The sequence below is a fragment of the Chelon labrosus genome (assembly GCF_963514085.1).
Source record: "Chelon labrosus genome assembly, chromosome: 10".
NCBI classification, from domain to species: domain Eukaryota; kingdom Metazoa; phylum Chordata; class Actinopteri; order Mugiliformes; family Mugilidae; genus Chelon; species Chelon labrosus.
Genome location: NC_140360.1, coordinates 3,877,895 through 3,894,457, shown reverse-complemented (window position 1 = coordinate 3,894,457; position 16,563 = coordinate 3,877,895). Strand labels below are relative to the sequence as shown.

The following is a 16,563-nucleotide window of genomic DNA, read 5'->3' as shown; positions in this document are numbered from 1 at the left end:
CAGTTTTTTTATGACACGGCTGCGAACCATGCTTTGGACAGAACGGGTAGGTGTTGTCTGTGTTTAGAACCAGGCGTCGATGGATGTGTAATATACCGTAATGTGTGTGTGTGTGTGTGTGTGTGTCAGGCCTCCACCATGAAGGAATCTTCAGAGTTCCCGGTTCCCAGCGGGAGGTTAACCTCATCCGAGATGCATTTGAGAGAGGTGAGAGCTGCGTTTTATCATTTCAAAAACCACCAAAGTGTAATTGTTGTCGAGCTGTTAAGAAACCCGCTCAAATTCACAGAGAATTCTGCCACCTTGGATATTTTAACCGCCACTGACGGCACGTGGACTTAATGTGAAGAACACCCGGGCTAAATAACTATTAGCACACTTCATTTAACGTAACTGTGGAGCGGGAAGTCATGCGGCTCCTTCTGCACGGTCAGGGCCCTTGCAAAAAGCACATGATGTTAGATGAGCCTGTGAGAGCGCTGAATCCTCGTGATGCATGACATGGCATGATATCTCTGCTGACCCAATGAAAGCCTGGCACAACACTGTCAATGCAGCAGCAGAATTATTCACATTCACGAGTGAAGAAACTTTAAATTTAAACTTCCGGTAATGTTTTTTTTCTAGTTTTCACCAGCTGGCGATGGAACAAGATGATTGTTAGTTCGATATTCATTCTCTTTTTAGCTCTGCTTTGCCCTCCAGCAGATCTGGAAGGAAGTAGTCAGTCCATTAGCGGCTAAATGCGGCGCTAAGTTCACCAGCGTCTCTTTTAGTTCTGTAAAACTGGCAGGAATTAAAGGAACAAAATGCTTCAAAGAAAATGCAGTGGGTGATCTCTAGACTGATAATGACTCAGCTGATATGTCCGAGGCGTTTTAAAGCAACTCTCTGTCCCTTTTTTCTCGGGGAAAGTGTGCGTCGCTGCATCGATCGCTTCATCTCCCATGTCTGTGTGAACTCCCTGCAGGAGAGGACCCTCTGTCGGACAGCGAGTGCGACCTGGACTCCGTGGCGGGCGTGCTGAAGCTTTACTTCAGGGGTCTGGAGCCTCCTCTCTTCCCCTACGACAGCTACTCCCAGCTGCTGGAGTGTGTCCGTAAGATCCCCCTTTTCATGAATTCTTTCCATCTGTTTGCCGCACTTCCGTTTTCAGAACATACCCCAGTTTCACTTGGGCTTTTTGACGTCTGCTTTCGGTAACTTGTAGTTATGTACGTGTCACTTTGCTTCCTGCAGCTGACTCATGCGGTACATTAAACTTTTTATGTATATATTTTTTTGCTTATAAATAAACATGCTGGTCCAAGTTTAGCTAGTAGCAGCCTCACGCAGCGGATTCCCCCGCGCGCATGTTAGCTTCCCCCGTGCAAAAATAACACACCGTTGATGCAAGATGGTGCAACTTAGGCTGTTATATTCTCTTCCACTGCCTCCTTGTTGTTCCCGTAGGTGTGTGCCCTGTCCTGTTGTTTCCCTGCAAACACTCTGAGTCACAATTTGCGCATCTAGCCGAGGCTGTGAACCTGCCTGCAGCTTGTTTACCTCCCATAAATTCTTAGATTTCCAATCAGCGGCCTGGCTCACCCCGGTAGCATGGGGTGAGGTTGCCTGCGTGGAGACTGTTAGGCGTGGAGAAGCTGTAAAAAAAAAAAAAAAAAGTTAGAATGGTTTCATGTTTATGTTTTTTCCATCCCTGACCAGAGATCGAAGGGGAGACGGAGAAAGCGGCCCAGGTTAAAGCGATCCTCTCCACCTTCCCGCGGCCTCTCCTCATCGTGATACGTTACCTCTTCGCTTTCCTCAATCAGTAAGCTGCAATAAAAACAAACCCCGTAGCGGGATATTCTCACGTCTCCAACACTTTCTCGCCATAAAATTTCACACCACGGCCAAAAATAGCGAGACCCCGCTTGTGCTTTTTTATTTATTTGTTTGTTTTTTTTCTTCCTCTTTTTTTCCCCAGCGTGTCTCAGTACAGCGATGAGAACATGATGCAGCCCTACAACCTGGCCGTTTGCTTCGGTCCGAGCCTGCTGCGGGGGTTGGACTCCGATGACGCTGTTGCCAGGCAGCCGCAGGTCAACGACCTCGTCAAAACCATGATACTCCAGCACGACATCATCTTCCCCGGCCAATCGGAGCTGCCGGGCCCCGTGTACGAGAAGCACATGACGCTGGAGCAGGAGTACTGGTGAGAAGAGACGAGTGGCTGTTGAGATGAACGCGGTGGCGTTGGCTGTGAAAATGTGGCCCCCGGAGCTACGGCGGGCCCCGAGAGCTCAGTGCATGGCGGCAGGGGCCGATAGGACAGAACACAAGCAAATTAAGAAAACGCCTTTGTCTATTTGACATGGGTTTAAATAAAAAAATAAATAAATAAATAAATAAATAAATAAATAAAAACAAATACAGAATAAAAATGTCAAACTGTAGAATTTAAAAATCTATAATAATAATAATGGGTTTAAATAAAAAAAAAAAAAAAAATTAAATAAAATAAAATAAAATAAAAATAAATAGAGAATAAAAATGTCAAAATGTAGAATTTAAAAATCTATAATAATAATAATAATAATAATAATAATAATGATACCATAAAGTTACTTAAAGGTATTTGTGTATTTAAAAAAAAAACTAGTTATAATATAAATATAAATGGATGAATATTGCAATTATAAATATTCTGCACACTTATTGCACAAATGTATGTTTCTGTTCATTCTTGATCTTTGATTATGCAAATATTAAAACATTTAGTTCTATTTTTGACTCACACCTTTGCAGGATTTTGTCAGTTTTACGTGCAAAACTGGTCTCGATGCTTGGCAAAATAGCTTCTTCATTGCTAATGCATAATGCGATCTGCAGTCTCCTCACATGACTTCTTGCAGACATATGACCTGGCAATAGCTTTTTCCTCCGGAGATTTGTTCAGTCCTGCTGCTCCCTTCTCCTCCTCCTCTCTTCCCTCTCTTTTTCTGTCTCTACCCAGCCCGCCTCAAGCAGATGGGTCCCCCCCTCCTCCTCCTATATAGGCTTGATTCTGCTCAAAGTTTCTTCCTGTTAAACGGGAGTCCTTCCTGCCCTCCGTAACTCTCAGCGCTTGCTCCGGGGCGTTCAGGCTCTGGGTTCTCTAAAGCGCCTTGCTCATTTGTCTCGTTACTGGTGAAATAAAATAAATAGAATGGAACTGAATTGAGCACAAGATTCGATCTGTTCCAAGTTTATAAAAACTGGCTTGAAGCTGGTTTTATGTCATTCCAAAGGCATTTCTGTGCAGCTGTCCAAGCAAACCTCTAATGGTCCAAAATCAGCTGTTGAACTGTGCTCCCTTTATGAAACATTCACATAATATTATACAGCCTCGTCCTGTGGGTGTGAAGGCCTGCATGAGCAAACTGTCTAAAGAAAGTCTGTGGTGAGACCACTGGTCTGAGTGGCGAGCAGAAGAGGAACTGTGCATGACGTCCAACTTTTCTTTTTTCGTTTCTGCTTGTGTGCAGCGAACCAATCACAGAGGAGGGAGACGGCGAGGCCGAGCACCTGCCTGGCGAGGACGGTCAGTACTTCCATTCTTGGCTGACAAGACAAGAGGCTGACAGACACACACTCAGGTGATGAGGGGATTTTTAACCTCGCTGCGTCTTTTGCGCTTGTGTGCAGAGTGGGAGGCGGTGGCCATGTTCGACTACGTGGCGAGGTCTCCGGCAGAGCTTTCCTTCAAGCAGGGCGAGCCGCTCATTCTCCACAGCAAGGCCTCCTGCGATTGGTGGAGGGGCGAGGCGGGCGGGGTCAAGGGTCTCATCCCGCACAAGTACATCAGCGTGCTGGAAGGGTGAGTGACATTTTTACGCCAGAACACCCCCCCCTGACGATCAACCTGACACGGGTCTCGGCCCAGATAGCTGAACTTTGAGTGCAGGGCTGTTAATTTAAAGTTGTAAAAAACAGTAGTTCCCCTTTAAATATAACACAGATAAAAGCTGCGACCTCTTAAAAAGCCATGAATGTGTGTTAATATGAACACAGGCTCAGTAACTTTGCGTTATTTCGTCTTCTGGCTGCAGAATCCTGAGTCATTTTGTTCTGCTCACACTTTTTTTTTCTCCTTCCTCGACTCCCTCCCACAATTATCTTCTCGCTCTGTCTTTATCCCACATTTAAACTTGTACTGGTTGTACTTTCTCTGCTGATATATAGGCCTAATATATCTCTCCTCTTCTTCTCTTCCCTCAGGTCAGAGCGAGGGAAAAGAGAAGAAGGAGGCGGAGGAGGAGGCGGAGGAGGAGGAGGAGGAGGAAGCACTGGAAACCTGACAGCAGAAGATCCGCAGACGGAGAGCACAACTCGGTACACACACACACACACACACGGACATGCACAGTGCAACATACTGTCTGAGTACATTCACACACACCAGTGCACACACCTAATAGATGCGGACTGCGGAACACACACAGATGCAATCAGTTCCACGCGGTCGTACCCAGATACACGCACGTGCGATAAGCGCACACAATGCAAAGTTGTGAAGTTTCTGTGTGTGTGCGACAGGATGCGGGTGAACAGCGATAGTGCTTCGTTGCCAGGGAGACAGAGAGGAAACGAGGGGAGCCCCAATCAGAAGCCGCCAACCTCCCCTGCCACGCGACACCTGCCGGTGTAAGTTCGACACAAACACGCACGGACAGAGCAGACGTGATGTGCAACTCGAATGTCAGCCACAACATTATAACCCCTGACCACACACCTAGACCTAGACCTAGACCAGACCAGGCACCCCCCACCCCATAGCAATTACACTCCTTGATGGCAGCAGCCATCCCCAGCAGGATGCAGCCTGACACAGACACACAAAAACACTTTAGGAACAACTAAAAAAAAAACATGAAGAACAGCACAAGGTGTTGACCTGGCCTCCAAATTCACTAGATCCCAAACTGATCAAGTATCTGTGGGATGATCCACAGAGGCCCCTCCCTTCATCCTAACCGCAGGCTGGAGTGAACTGACTCATGGATGGATGGGTGGATAAGAGTCAGTGCATGTGTGTTTTTAATAAGAGGTCAAAATTATATGTTGCAATTTCCAGTTTGACCTTGTGGTGTCAGTGTTATCTCCCTGGTACACTGACTGTAACCACATAGAACAATACAGATGAAAGCAGGCAAAGTTAGCAATAAGCTAATTTGGACACAGTGGAGTCTTTAGAAGTTAAAAAAGGAAATAAAATCAAAAAAACGGAGCTGAAAAGGAGAGCAGATCCTGGACTACATCCTCAGACTTTTAAGTGAGAGCAAATGCAGGACAGCTCTTCTCCATCTCCACCGTCAGTTATGTTTTATCTCTTAACCTCTGTCGTCTTTTTTTCGCGTCTTCCAGGTCTCAGGAGCGAAGGCACACCTTGGACACGTTGAGACAGGGCGGCTTGAGGCCCACAGACAGACCTCCGTTCGCCCAGCCGGAAAGAACACCCATTGATAAGGTTGGTGCTTAGTTTCGCCTCGAAACGAAATCACGAATGGTCGAGCGTCGGTGTGAAGAGACGGTGTCGATGCCGTGCTAAAGTTTGACTGTAATATTTTTCATGTTGTAGTTTCTAAAGATGCTCCTCAGAGAAGGACACAAAAATTTAACGGTGATCACCTCAAAAAGTAGATCGGTTGATCTTCACCGGTGCAGACCAACTTTCTCCTACAAAGTTTTGTTCTGCAAGTTATTTGTGCACAAGTTATAGAAGACACCGGCTCAACTGAAAAATAGCCTCATGTACAATAACTGGAGGCATCCACCTATCAGCCACAACATTAAAACCACTGACAGGAGAAGTAAATAACAGTATGACCATCTTGTGACAATCCAGTGTTCTGCTGGGAAGCTTCTGGACCTGGCATTCATTGGTGTGGATGTTACTTAGACATGTAGCACCCACCTAGACCAGACCAGGCACCCCCACCCCATAGCAATGACACTCCTTGATGTCAGCAGACATCCCCAGCAGGATGCAGCCTGACACAGGCACAAAAACACAAAAAAAAAACATGAAGAACAGCACAAGGTGTTGACCTGGCCTCCAAATTCACTAGATCCCAAACTGATCAAATATCTGTGGGACCTCCCCTCAACCCATTGGACCCAAAGTCCCCCACAGGACACCCACAGAAGGCCCATGTCCATTCTCTGATGAGTCCCAACTGTTTTGGAGGCACAAGGGAGACCTACACAATATTAGGAAGGTGGTTATAATGTTATGCCTGATCGGTGTATGTGCGATATTTCACCCTAAAGAATAGAGCCGTGACTGTCTCTACAGGTATTGGCAGAATTGACCTCCTCTGCAAGTGAATATTTATTACTTATTCATCATTTACTTATTAAACGTCTCTCTGCCTCTTTGCCGTCCCAGGACATGATCAACCGTCAGATGAACTCGGTGTTCAAGGAGCTCCTCTCTCGCCAGCCCCCTTTGCAGCCGTCCGCCATCGGCGCCACCCCTGCCGCCCCCGCTCCCTCTTCCTCCTCCTCCTCCTCTTCTTCGTCCTCCTCCCTTCCTCAAGCTGCCCCCGCTGTCAAAAAAGTTGGGTTTGTCCACAGAGGTCGAGCCCTGTTCAGACCGGTGGACTGAGGGTGTGAAGATAGACGGCCGAGGAGTTGATGATTAATACGCTGACGGTACATTTGGTGAAGATCTTGATTTTTATTTTCATTTTTTTGACATGTGTATAATAATTGCGTCTCTGCCATCTCATAGTGCCACTAGTCTCTGTGCCGTGTTACTGTACGTCCAGTGTGTCAGATTTCCAGCTGTTTTTGTTTTGTTTTTTTTTAGTCTTTTTGTTTTTTAAATGGTCTCTTTTAGTTCTCCGGGCTTTTGCAGTTTTTTGGTGAATCAGGGACGTGATATCACCAGACTGACTTCTAAAGGTGGTTGCCATGATACTTACTGTACATCAACAACAACAACAACAACAATGAAAGACTTAAGCTGCCCCCTAGCGGCAGGTCTGAGATCAGCTCAACCTTACAACTTGTTTAAAAAGAGACAGAAAACTGATCTGGGGCCTGTGTCTAGGAGTGCCTTCACATCTTTTACTCTCCACATTTATTTCACATGAAGACCAGATAGATTTAAACTCTGCATATTATATTTAAATAATAGTGATCTTTGGAAGATGTTCATGGACCCCAGGGTGTTTAGTGTTTAAAAGACGAAGCACTATTATCCTGAAATAATAATGTGAATGAATTTTGTAGAATATCTAAATGAACCAGTCATTTGTGAAAGATTAAAACTCAACTCATTGTTCAGTATCTATGCATTTAACAACATATTTCACATTAGCACAGAATATATTTAGCTGGCAACCTTTAACAGTTGCTAATAAGTCCTCCCAGTTAGCCGATGTTAGCAATAGCAACGTGTTCTCAAAAGCTAATCTGATGCCGCTAATGAGCACAGCAGACAAGCAAGCTTTTAAGCCTTTTCTCTACAAGGCTACATTGCACCCTAGCTAGCCAGCTAGTCACCTAGCCTGCCAGGCTAGTCCTTTCAGCATTAACATAGTGTTAGCTGTGTTAGCTAGGACTTCTTCGCCTGAGTAGCACAACGGAAGGCTTTTTATCTCCACAGATTCCTCAGAGGAGCTTCTTTAGAAACTATAATGTGGAAAAGAGTACAGTAAAACGTTAGCATGCCATTAACACTGTCTGTTTACGTTAATGCTGAGTCATTAAGTAGCCTGCTAAGGAGGTAGCATTTGCAACTGTTCTCCATGTCTACTACACATAGATAGCCTGGAAGCCGGACCAACTTATCCACCTGTGGATGTTTTGTGGTGGAAAGTTGGTCTAGTTTCTCAGACAGCAGCCACTTTGTTGTAAACAAATTCCACTCCATGGCGCTCAGGTGACTACATTACCGCGTAAAACCTAACCCAAGTGATTCGATTCACCCGGCAGATCTTTGCTGGAGCATAATCGGTTCCCAATGGAGAGACTCCAGACCAACTTTGCCGTGGACTTGAACTTGTTCACGACAAATATTGACAGAAATTACTTCTAATGACTCGAGGAATTCACAGCGATTTGTCCGGAATGCCTTAATCGCTTAACTTTACATGCTCCATTGCTCTACTTGCGTGCAGAGGTATTTTATCTGTTGCCAGATTTATACTCTGATAAGACTATAAAGAAGTCTTGTTATGACATATATATATTTGACATTCGTGTTGTTGTAGCTAAAATTAGCTAATTCCGGTAGCAACGTCAAGCTTGCTTGCTTTAGCAGGTGGCATGTGATTGGTTGAAATTCAGATTCAGATTCGGATTCAGAAAACTATATTTATATACAAGTTGCCATGCCATGCTAAATGTTATGACTATCAAAAATGTCCATGTAGAATGTGAAAATGTGAGAAAAAAAAAAAGAATAAAAATGAAGCAAAATTGTGAATTACCATTCAAATTTAAGACAAACTTTTGAAATAATAATATGAAAAATAAACATTTCCTATAAAGTTGCTATAAAAGTCGCAAATTTCTAAAATATATTCAGTCTCACAATAGATTGCCTCATTTAGATATTTTGCACAAATGGTTATTTATTTTCTAATTATTAATTTATTGGACATTAAACACTTTGCGGTCCAGTGCGTTAGCTGTAGGCGGTGTGTGCTCAGTATTTTCTTCATAGCAGCATGCAGTGTTAGAACACACACAGACACAGATGGAAAACACATTCCCCTTCATATGTGATACAAGGCCTGACACGCAGGCCGAATCTCAGGGCTTCTGCAGAGTTATAGAGACAGGCTAACTCAGGTCTGGCTTTCGAAGGAATAAGTAAGAGTTCCTCACTCAGGTCTTAGGTTGACTTACTCTTCAACTGGAAACTGTGCCCAAGCCTCAAGAGCCTGAACGAAACGTCTCTCCCCTCCCGCCACCCCTACCCCACCACCCCCCGGTATCGGAGAGGTGTCAGAGACTTCCTCTGGTTTTAAACTGTGAATGCAAACGGCGACATTTTGGAACCGCAACCGAAACTCTTATTTCATTCATCGCCCTCGCTAGCTCTAGCGCCATCCGCAGGTCCCATTCAGATGTGTTCCATTGATTTCTGCAATGAGGTGTGCAATGTTAGTTTGAAAGAATTTGAAACGGCATTATCCCCCCCCCCCCCCCCCCCCCCCCCCCCCCTCTGTCATGTTTCAGTACTGGAAACATAGAAGTAGAGTTGCTTTTTTTTTTTAATTTAATTTTATTTCTTTCTAACCAATTCTACTTCTATAATTAAATCATCCATGTTATTCTGGGTCACTGTTTGATGATGTCACTAAATCTACTGTGTCCAACTGTATATGTGGTTAAAAAAATAAAAGATCAGTTCAATAAAGATGACAAAGTGATGAATGACTGAAGAGGTTGTTGTGTCTTTGAACGGCAATAATGGACATTTTAACGATTCATTTTGGACCATTTTATTGTCGAAACATTTTTTATATATATATATATTTCAGACCGCCCCCACTCCAAGATATTTTTCCGTTGCCTAGGTTATGCAACGATGGTACAAAACATTAGGCAACTTTTAGAGAGCAATAAAAACATCAGAAATCTCCCAGAAGTGTGGACGTTGCTGTCGCTCAGTGTGAAACTTCAGAAAGCCGTTGTTCTGTGCTGTGAAACAGAGGTACACATTACACGTTTTGGTGTTCCTGTGCACCCAGAAACCCTGCATCCTCCCTTGTCGACACACATTGTTGTCCAGCGTGACGCGTTGTCCGAACAGACATCCTGATTTGGGATGGGATTTTCCGTGGGTCCTCCGTTTTTCTGTCAAAATGTGTTAAAAATTCAATATAAATACAAATATTATTGCATTTACAGTTAGTTTTGTGCAAAAAATACATGAAATAACATATAATTACACTAAAATACACCGTGAGCAAAGTCTCCCTCGAGAAGTACCCCTTGGCGCACAACGTTGCCTCGAAAAACTGAATTTCTGAACATGCAAAATAAAATAGACTTCATAAAACCTGACAAAAACCTCTCTCTACAACTTCACATGTATTTTTTATTTGCAGTTTATGTCATTTCAAATATAATTATTAGGGTAAGTATTCTTACCTTCTTCTCACACCCTGTCCTCTTGTGACCATGTGTCAGAAAAAGGACGTCCCGCCTTCAAATCATGTTTCATAGTGAATCCCTTCTCACATTTTATTGGACTGATTAAAACAATCTGATTGGTTGGCATAATTTAAATTCACATGGTCTTGGGCATGGGGCTTTCTTTTGCCCAAAGCTGTGCTGTAGAGGGTCACCACCGTGTCCCAGAGCAGTAAAGAGAACAAAAATACAAACGCCCTCCATCCCGTGTGCCTCATCCCTGCTGTATGTTAAGTGCACCCCTTGAACAGTCATATTATTAACAGTAATTCACACTCGTTCCCTGTTTCGGCCTACTGGCATGCAAGGTCCCTGCAAGTCATTGTTTCGGTTTCTGTGTCAAGAGAGCACCCTCGCTGCTTGTAACGTGATCTTTTGGGCCCATCTGCTCCTCCTCCTAAAATAACCTCTTCAACAAGAGGCGCGGGGGTACCCACGTTAGCGCTCCCCGCCGCTCTAAGTCAGCGTCAACCCACCCCGTGCGTCCCTGCACATACGGCTTATCAGCTCTGAAGGGACATTGTGATGAAGCTGTCGCGTAGATCTCACTGACATTTTAGATTAGCACTCCGCAGGGCTTTCCCAGACCCAACCTTTTGACCTTTTACACTGACACAGGACTAAGATATCACTTTAAGCGAGGTAAGTGGGGCACGATTAGTCATTCCGTTAGCACTGATTTCCCAGCAAGTACAGGAGCTGTGCATTTTGTCATTTTGCAGCTTGTGTTGCAGATATGCGTCATTCAGAATAGAGTAATCATTCAAAGCTGCTCAGTTAGTCTTAAAGAGATTGACATGCATATAAGTGGTCGGATTCTAAATCACACAGTTGCATAATGTAGAAAGGTTAAACAATTTGTACACAAAGACAAACAGGACTCAACAGATTTCACCATCTTTTTAAGTTTTGAAGTTTGAGATTAGATTGTAGGTTGCTCCATGTAGCCAGAGCTGGAGTTGTGCTTGCTAGGACTGCCGATAGAGAATGACTGTGCTGTCCTTGTTTCATTTTAAAAGTGGCATCTTAAAATTACCAGCTGCTATTTAGAGATTTTGGAATGGCTTCTTTTTTTGGGGAGAGGGGTGTGTGTGTGCTGGAGAACAGGTGGTGGTGCCAAGGCCTCGATGTTGCGCTTCACACTTCTCCAATTTGCTGGAGGAGTGGATTTGTGTGTGTCTATTTGACGTTGTGTTGTGAAAGCAAGCTTTTCCTTCCGTCAGGATGATGATGGTGAGCGACGACTGTCTGGTGGAGTGCAGGATCGACGACAGCGATGACGACGACAGGGGCGAAGGCCAGGTGAACACGCCTCCTCCTCCCCCGGAGTTTGCATCCAAAGCCCCGACTCCGGCGCCCAAACCTCCAACTCCATCACCCAAACAAACCCCAACGCCTCCCTCCACGGCTCCTTCCACTCCTGCGCCCACCCAGCCTGTGAGCAGGGACCCCTATGGTATCAACCGCCACCTTAAGGTTCTCCCTCTCTTTTCCTCCAAGTGCTCCAGACTTTTTCCATTTGTTTCAGTGCAAAGAAAGAACAAGTAAATTAGGAGAATATTAACGTTTAGTAAACTATCCTTTAAAACTACCATTTCTTAAGAAAAATAAGTACAATTTGGGCTCATTGCTGTCTGCTGTTTAGTCCTGGGTCTCAGTGTTGTGCTCTGTCCACTTCTCTTCTCTTAAAACAGTGGACAAATTAGGAACAGCAGTTATTTTCATTGAAAAACTGTAGTCTTTGCAAATTCATGCTGCGGCCCAGATCAGACCCTCTGGCGGGTCGTTTTTGGCCCTTGGGCCGTATGTTTGACACCATAGACTCTATGGCGTTTGGAGTGACTTTCCTGTCTCTCACTTCCCGTTAGCTCACCCCACTTAAAGGCACAGCACCATCTAGTGGAGGATTTTAGCATAACATACACAACCCCATTGGTACTGGGTATGTTGTGATTTGGTTCAACACATCAATGAGACACAGGCTCAAAATGTGCTCTACCAAATGGTCATGGTGCTTCCACAAAACAAGCTGAAACAAGAGCAACTGAACTTCTTCAAGATGTTTCATAGCCATGTTCATGTTTCCCTCATTTTTGGCTTTTAAAATGCAGCACTCTGCTCCGAATCATCAACAGTTATCTATGTCTTGTTGGATATGACGTAATAAACCTTGGGAAAATGTAAAACCCTTCAAGTATTAATACTGTTTAACAGTCCAAACCCTAAAGGGAGTAAAGCAGAAAGATCTGGAAAGGTTTTCTTTTGAGAAGCTGTAAGCACATCCGTCACATTTTCCTTTAAAGATTATTTGTCAACTCTTCAGAATGACTAATCATGTCACTGAATAATGTCTATTTTCATGCTTTTCTGTTCTGCTAATTTGATTTCTTCACTCCTTTCAGTCTTTCTAGATCAGGGCTATTAAACATGCAGCCGGCCCGCCAGAGGGTCCAGTCTTTACTGCTGTGATGCCACAAAGCAGTATCTTTTTTTTTTGTATATATAAATTTAGTTCAGTTGAGAACCATGCCGGGTTTGCTGCAGTTAATCACACCCTTCATTATCTCAAATGTCTGGAGATTATAGCCTTAGAGTTGTTTTAATCTTTATGCGCAGTATACACCACATCAGTTTCAGTGAATGTCTCATCCTCTTCTGATCCTGGGTCCTGTGGTGTACCGCAAGGTCATGTATTAGATCCACCTTTATTTGCATTACACTTGCTCCCACAGGAAAACCTTTGTTTACAGGAAACATCTCATCTCTTACTTTCACCGTGTCTCTATGCTGATAACAAACACATGTATTTATTCTTAAACTTGGGTGAAGCACATGACCTCAAAGCTTAATGTGAGCTGCCTTAATAGTATCAAATGTGAGACGAGCATCGACACAGAGGTCCACTAATCGTGTAACCAACAATTTTCTCAGCATACACAAAGAGAGTCATCTTACAATTGCCAAACTAATATCTGGTAGCTTTTGTTTAACAAGCTGTAAATCATTGAGCTCAGTCAAACTTTAAAATGATGGTTCTCTATAATTTTCCTCAAAAATTAGGCCTATTCTTTGTGATCCCTGCAATTAATAATAAAAAAGGGTTTCTATCTCCAAAGTCATACTCTAATCATCTGCATTGTAGGCACAATGATAACATGATGACAGTGATTATCATCAAGAATCACTTGTTTGTTAAGTAAAAAGACAGGGCGACAGAATGGTTGTCAAATATTGTACAAAGTACAGACTGTATGTGCACTTTATTTGTTTCTATTTACTCAGAGATGATTAGACTTTTACTGCCTTCTCTCTCTCTCTCTCTCTCTTGTTTCCTGTCTGCAGGTGGAGGTCAGTGACGTTCTGGCAGAGCCCGCCACGCCTCACAGCATCGACCGGGTGTGGATTTACAGCGTCGTTGGCTTTGAGAGGACCCGTATCTGGACGTACCGCTGCCTCTCGTTGCTGTTTGCCGTGCCCTTCGCTTTCCTGTGTGGCGTTTTCCTGGCCGTCCTTTCCTGCCTTCACGTCTGGTATGCGACAACCAAGAAAATACAAACCCCGACCCTAAACCCCAGCTACAGCAAGTATAAAGTCTTTAGAGGATTATGAAGACAGTTCATTTCTATTATAAAGCCGTCACACAGTTCAATGCAATTACTCAAAAATTTTGATTTCTTCACTCCTCTCAGTCTTTCTGGATCAGCCAGAGGGTCCAGTCTGGCCCACTGATCAATCTTCAACGTGCAAATATTACATAGAAGATATTAACTGCAATTTTTCAATAACATTGGCACCCATTCCTAATTTGTCTTACTTGCAATTCCTCAAAATCTGCATTTATTCAATGCTCCAATCCTCTCTTTCTCTCTCTCTTTCTAAATCAGGGGTGTCAGACTCGTTTTAGCTCAGGGCCCACATACAGCCCAATTTAACTTCAAGCAGGTCTGAGCAGTAATATAATAATATAATATAATATAATAATAAACATATGAGTAACAACGAGTCCCGATTCTTCCCTTTGTTTTAGTGCAACGACGTACAAATACATTATGAAAATAATTACATTTAATGAATTAGAGTTTTGCAAAACATTTAATGAACAACCTGGAATTTGTACAGTTTCGACGCAAGTCTGGCATCTGCTCTTTAGTTCTGGGTATGACTAGCACCCCTGATATACATAACTCAGAAACCCCCATGTCCATTTCTAATTTCTAATGGATAATACAGTAAACTTGGCCAACCCGCCACAGACTTTCCTTGTGTTTTGCATCAGTCCCATTGTGCCTGTTTGTGCATTTTTTAATTTTGGGAATACTTTCATTCACCTTTCTAGCTGAAAACAGATGAAAACACCTTTCGTATCTGTAAAGTCTATATGCAGATATGTAAGGAATGTGCTCAGATAGCTGGAAACCTCTAGACATGCTCTGATCAATGGTAAGCCTAAGCCTAACCCTGACACAGGAATGCATGGAGAACTGGATGCTGATCCTAAAGGTGGTATCCCCTCTTAACTGAATGAAACGGCTGACATGGTGCATTAGCCAGAAATATTCTGTAGAGCCTGGATTTGCTTCTGCACTGTTCACATATGAGTTAGAGTTTCCTGCACTTGACTGACCTCCGGTTCCTGCTCAGCTGGTAGACTTCATGGAGAAAGAGAACTTGTTTGTTAGACACTGTCAGTGGTATTATTTATGTCTCTTTTATGGTGGTGGGATAACGTGTTTTGAGCCTAAAGGATTTTTTTTATTTGGCTGTACAGGTGCTGTCTTAATACTAGCTCACTAATATATATGTTAATTTGTATCATTAAACACAATAAAAACTTTTGTTCGGGATGGCGTGACCCAAAACCCTAGATGAGCTGGTTGTCTGGTTGTAGCTTCACAGATGTAAGGGCCTTGGTGATCTACTCATCTTTTCATTCATTCATTCATCTTCTGTAACCGCTTGTCCTGGGAAGGGTTGCTGCGGGGGCTGGAGCCTATCCCAGCTGTAATTGAGGCGAGAGGCGGGGTAACACCCTGGACAGGTCTCCAGTCTATCTCAGGGCTAACGCAGAGAGACAGACAACCGTTCACACTCACGCCTACGGCCAGTTTAGAATCACCAGTGAACCTAACCAGCATGTCTTTGGACGGTGGGAGGAAGCTGGAGAACCTGGAGAGAACCCACGCAGAAACAGGGAGAACAAGTTCACACAGAAAGGCCCCAGGCGGCAAATGCATATCATAGTGTTTTTCCACCCAACAGAAGGCCCATTGGAAATTAAATTAAAAAAACAACAATAACTTCTTTCAAAGATTAAAACTGTCTAAGGATTATAACCCCAAAAGATAATAAAATAAAAGAAATCCGGCCTGCCCGGGGGTCACAAAGAACCTTTGTCTTGCTCAGTGATTTGAGTTGCTGTGGGAAGCGGTTATGTGAACGCTCACCTCACGTACACTCAACTCAGACATGCTGCACAAGTTACAGCCTGCCTCAACTTAAATGTCTTATATCTTCACACGTCTTTCTTTCTGGGAGAGAGTCAATTAAGTCTCTCTCTCTCTCTCTCTCTGCTGTTTTCTCTCTCTTTCTTTCTCCAGGTTTCTGGTGCCGTGCATACAGCTCAGTAACACCTTCCTTCCCTGCCTGAGGTCCCTGTGCATGTGCGCTGTCAACGTTTTCATCTCCCCCTTCTGCATGTCCCTCGCCCTCTGCTGCAGCCAAATCGTCGTTTCGCTGTCAAACAAGGACTGGGATCGAATGAAGGACAAAGACGCCGTATGAATGGGAGACGCACTGAGTAGCCTCCACCCAGCGACTGACAGAGTGAACGGGGAAAACTGAATTTTGTTTAAATTTGTATGTGTATTTTTATTTTTTTTTTGTATTTTATGTGACATAGATCAATTAGGTGCACATGTCAATCCCATTGGATATGTTTTCTACATGTAAATCTTTTAAAAGCATTATTAAACCCACCACCATTATTACATATAATAATATCATTGTTATTATTAGTGGTATTAGTTGGTGTTAACTATTTCCAGTGTATTTCTAAGAAAACTGTATTGAGCTATCAGTAAAATAAAATGAAATGTCCACATTACATTTTATTTTATTGTTTTTATTATTCTTGTTTTATTTTATTTTATTTTCTTCTGTTTTAGCAAATAGAATATGTGAATAGATTTTTCAGATAAGTCTTAAATAAATTAGTCAATATATGCGATGGATGTCTTTTATTGTTGAGCTCTAGAAAATAAAATACACTTCTTTCCAACTTCATTTATTTTATTATACATTTTTCTCACAGTCATCTAATATTTTAAGATTTGTTTGCTTAACTAATATATTTAATAATCAAAGAATACGTGGTGAATCGTCGTAAACGCT

General features: G+C 43.2%; 2 protein-coding genes across 2 annotated transcripts in view; both read left to right on the top strand.

Moving 5' to 3' along the window:
- LOC311494180 (SLIT-ROBO Rho GTPase-activating protein 3-like) overlaps positions 1-9,160 on the top strand; it is a 29,452-nt gene extending 20,292 nt beyond the window's left edge. The window contains exons 15-24 of the mRNA XM_084553091.1: positions 130-207; positions 971-1,099; positions 1,705-1,810; positions 1,967-2,194; positions 3,507-3,562; positions 3,667-3,838; positions 4,240-4,353; positions 4,558-4,665; positions 5,386-5,488; positions 6,410-9,160. Of these exons, the coding sequence (XP_084409217.1) occupies positions 130-207; positions 971-1,099; positions 1,705-1,810; positions 1,967-2,194; positions 3,507-3,562; positions 3,667-3,838; positions 4,240-4,353; positions 4,558-4,665; positions 5,386-5,488; positions 6,410-6,628 (1,313 nt within the window). The 3' untranslated portion in view covers positions 6,629-9,160. The remainder of the gene's footprint in view (positions 1-129; positions 208-970; positions 1,100-1,704; positions 1,811-1,966; positions 2,195-3,506; positions 3,563-3,666; positions 3,839-4,239; positions 4,354-4,557; positions 4,666-5,385; positions 5,489-6,409) is intronic.
- Positions 9,161-11,218: 2,058 nt separating this feature from the next.
- cav4b (caveolin 4b) lies at positions 11,219-16,191 on the top strand. Its single transcript, XM_084554136.1, has 3 exons — positions 11,219-11,649; positions 13,516-13,703; positions 15,771-16,191. The coding sequence occupies exons 1-3, from the start codon at positions 11,398-11,400 to the stop codon at positions 15,952-15,954; spliced, it is 624 nt and encodes a 207-aa protein (XP_084410262.1). The 5' UTR covers positions 11,219-11,397; the 3' UTR covers positions 15,955-16,191.
- The last annotated feature ends 372 nt before the right edge of the window (positions 16,192-16,563 follow it).

Excerpts from the sequence above, each read along its gene's own strand:
- cav4b (XM_084554136.1), top strand. The coding sequence starts at position 11,398 with ATGATGATGGTGAGCGACGACTGTCTGGTGGAGTGCAGGATCGACGAC. Across the intron at positions 11,650-13,515 it reads GTATCAACCGCCACCTTAAG|GTGGAGGTCAGTGACGTTCT; the intron begins GTTCTCCCTCTC and ends TCCTGTCTGCAG. Across the intron at positions 13,704-15,770 it reads CTTTCCTGCCTTCACGTCTG|GTTTCTGGTGCCGTGCATAC; the intron begins GTATGCGACAAC and ends TTCTTTCTCCAG.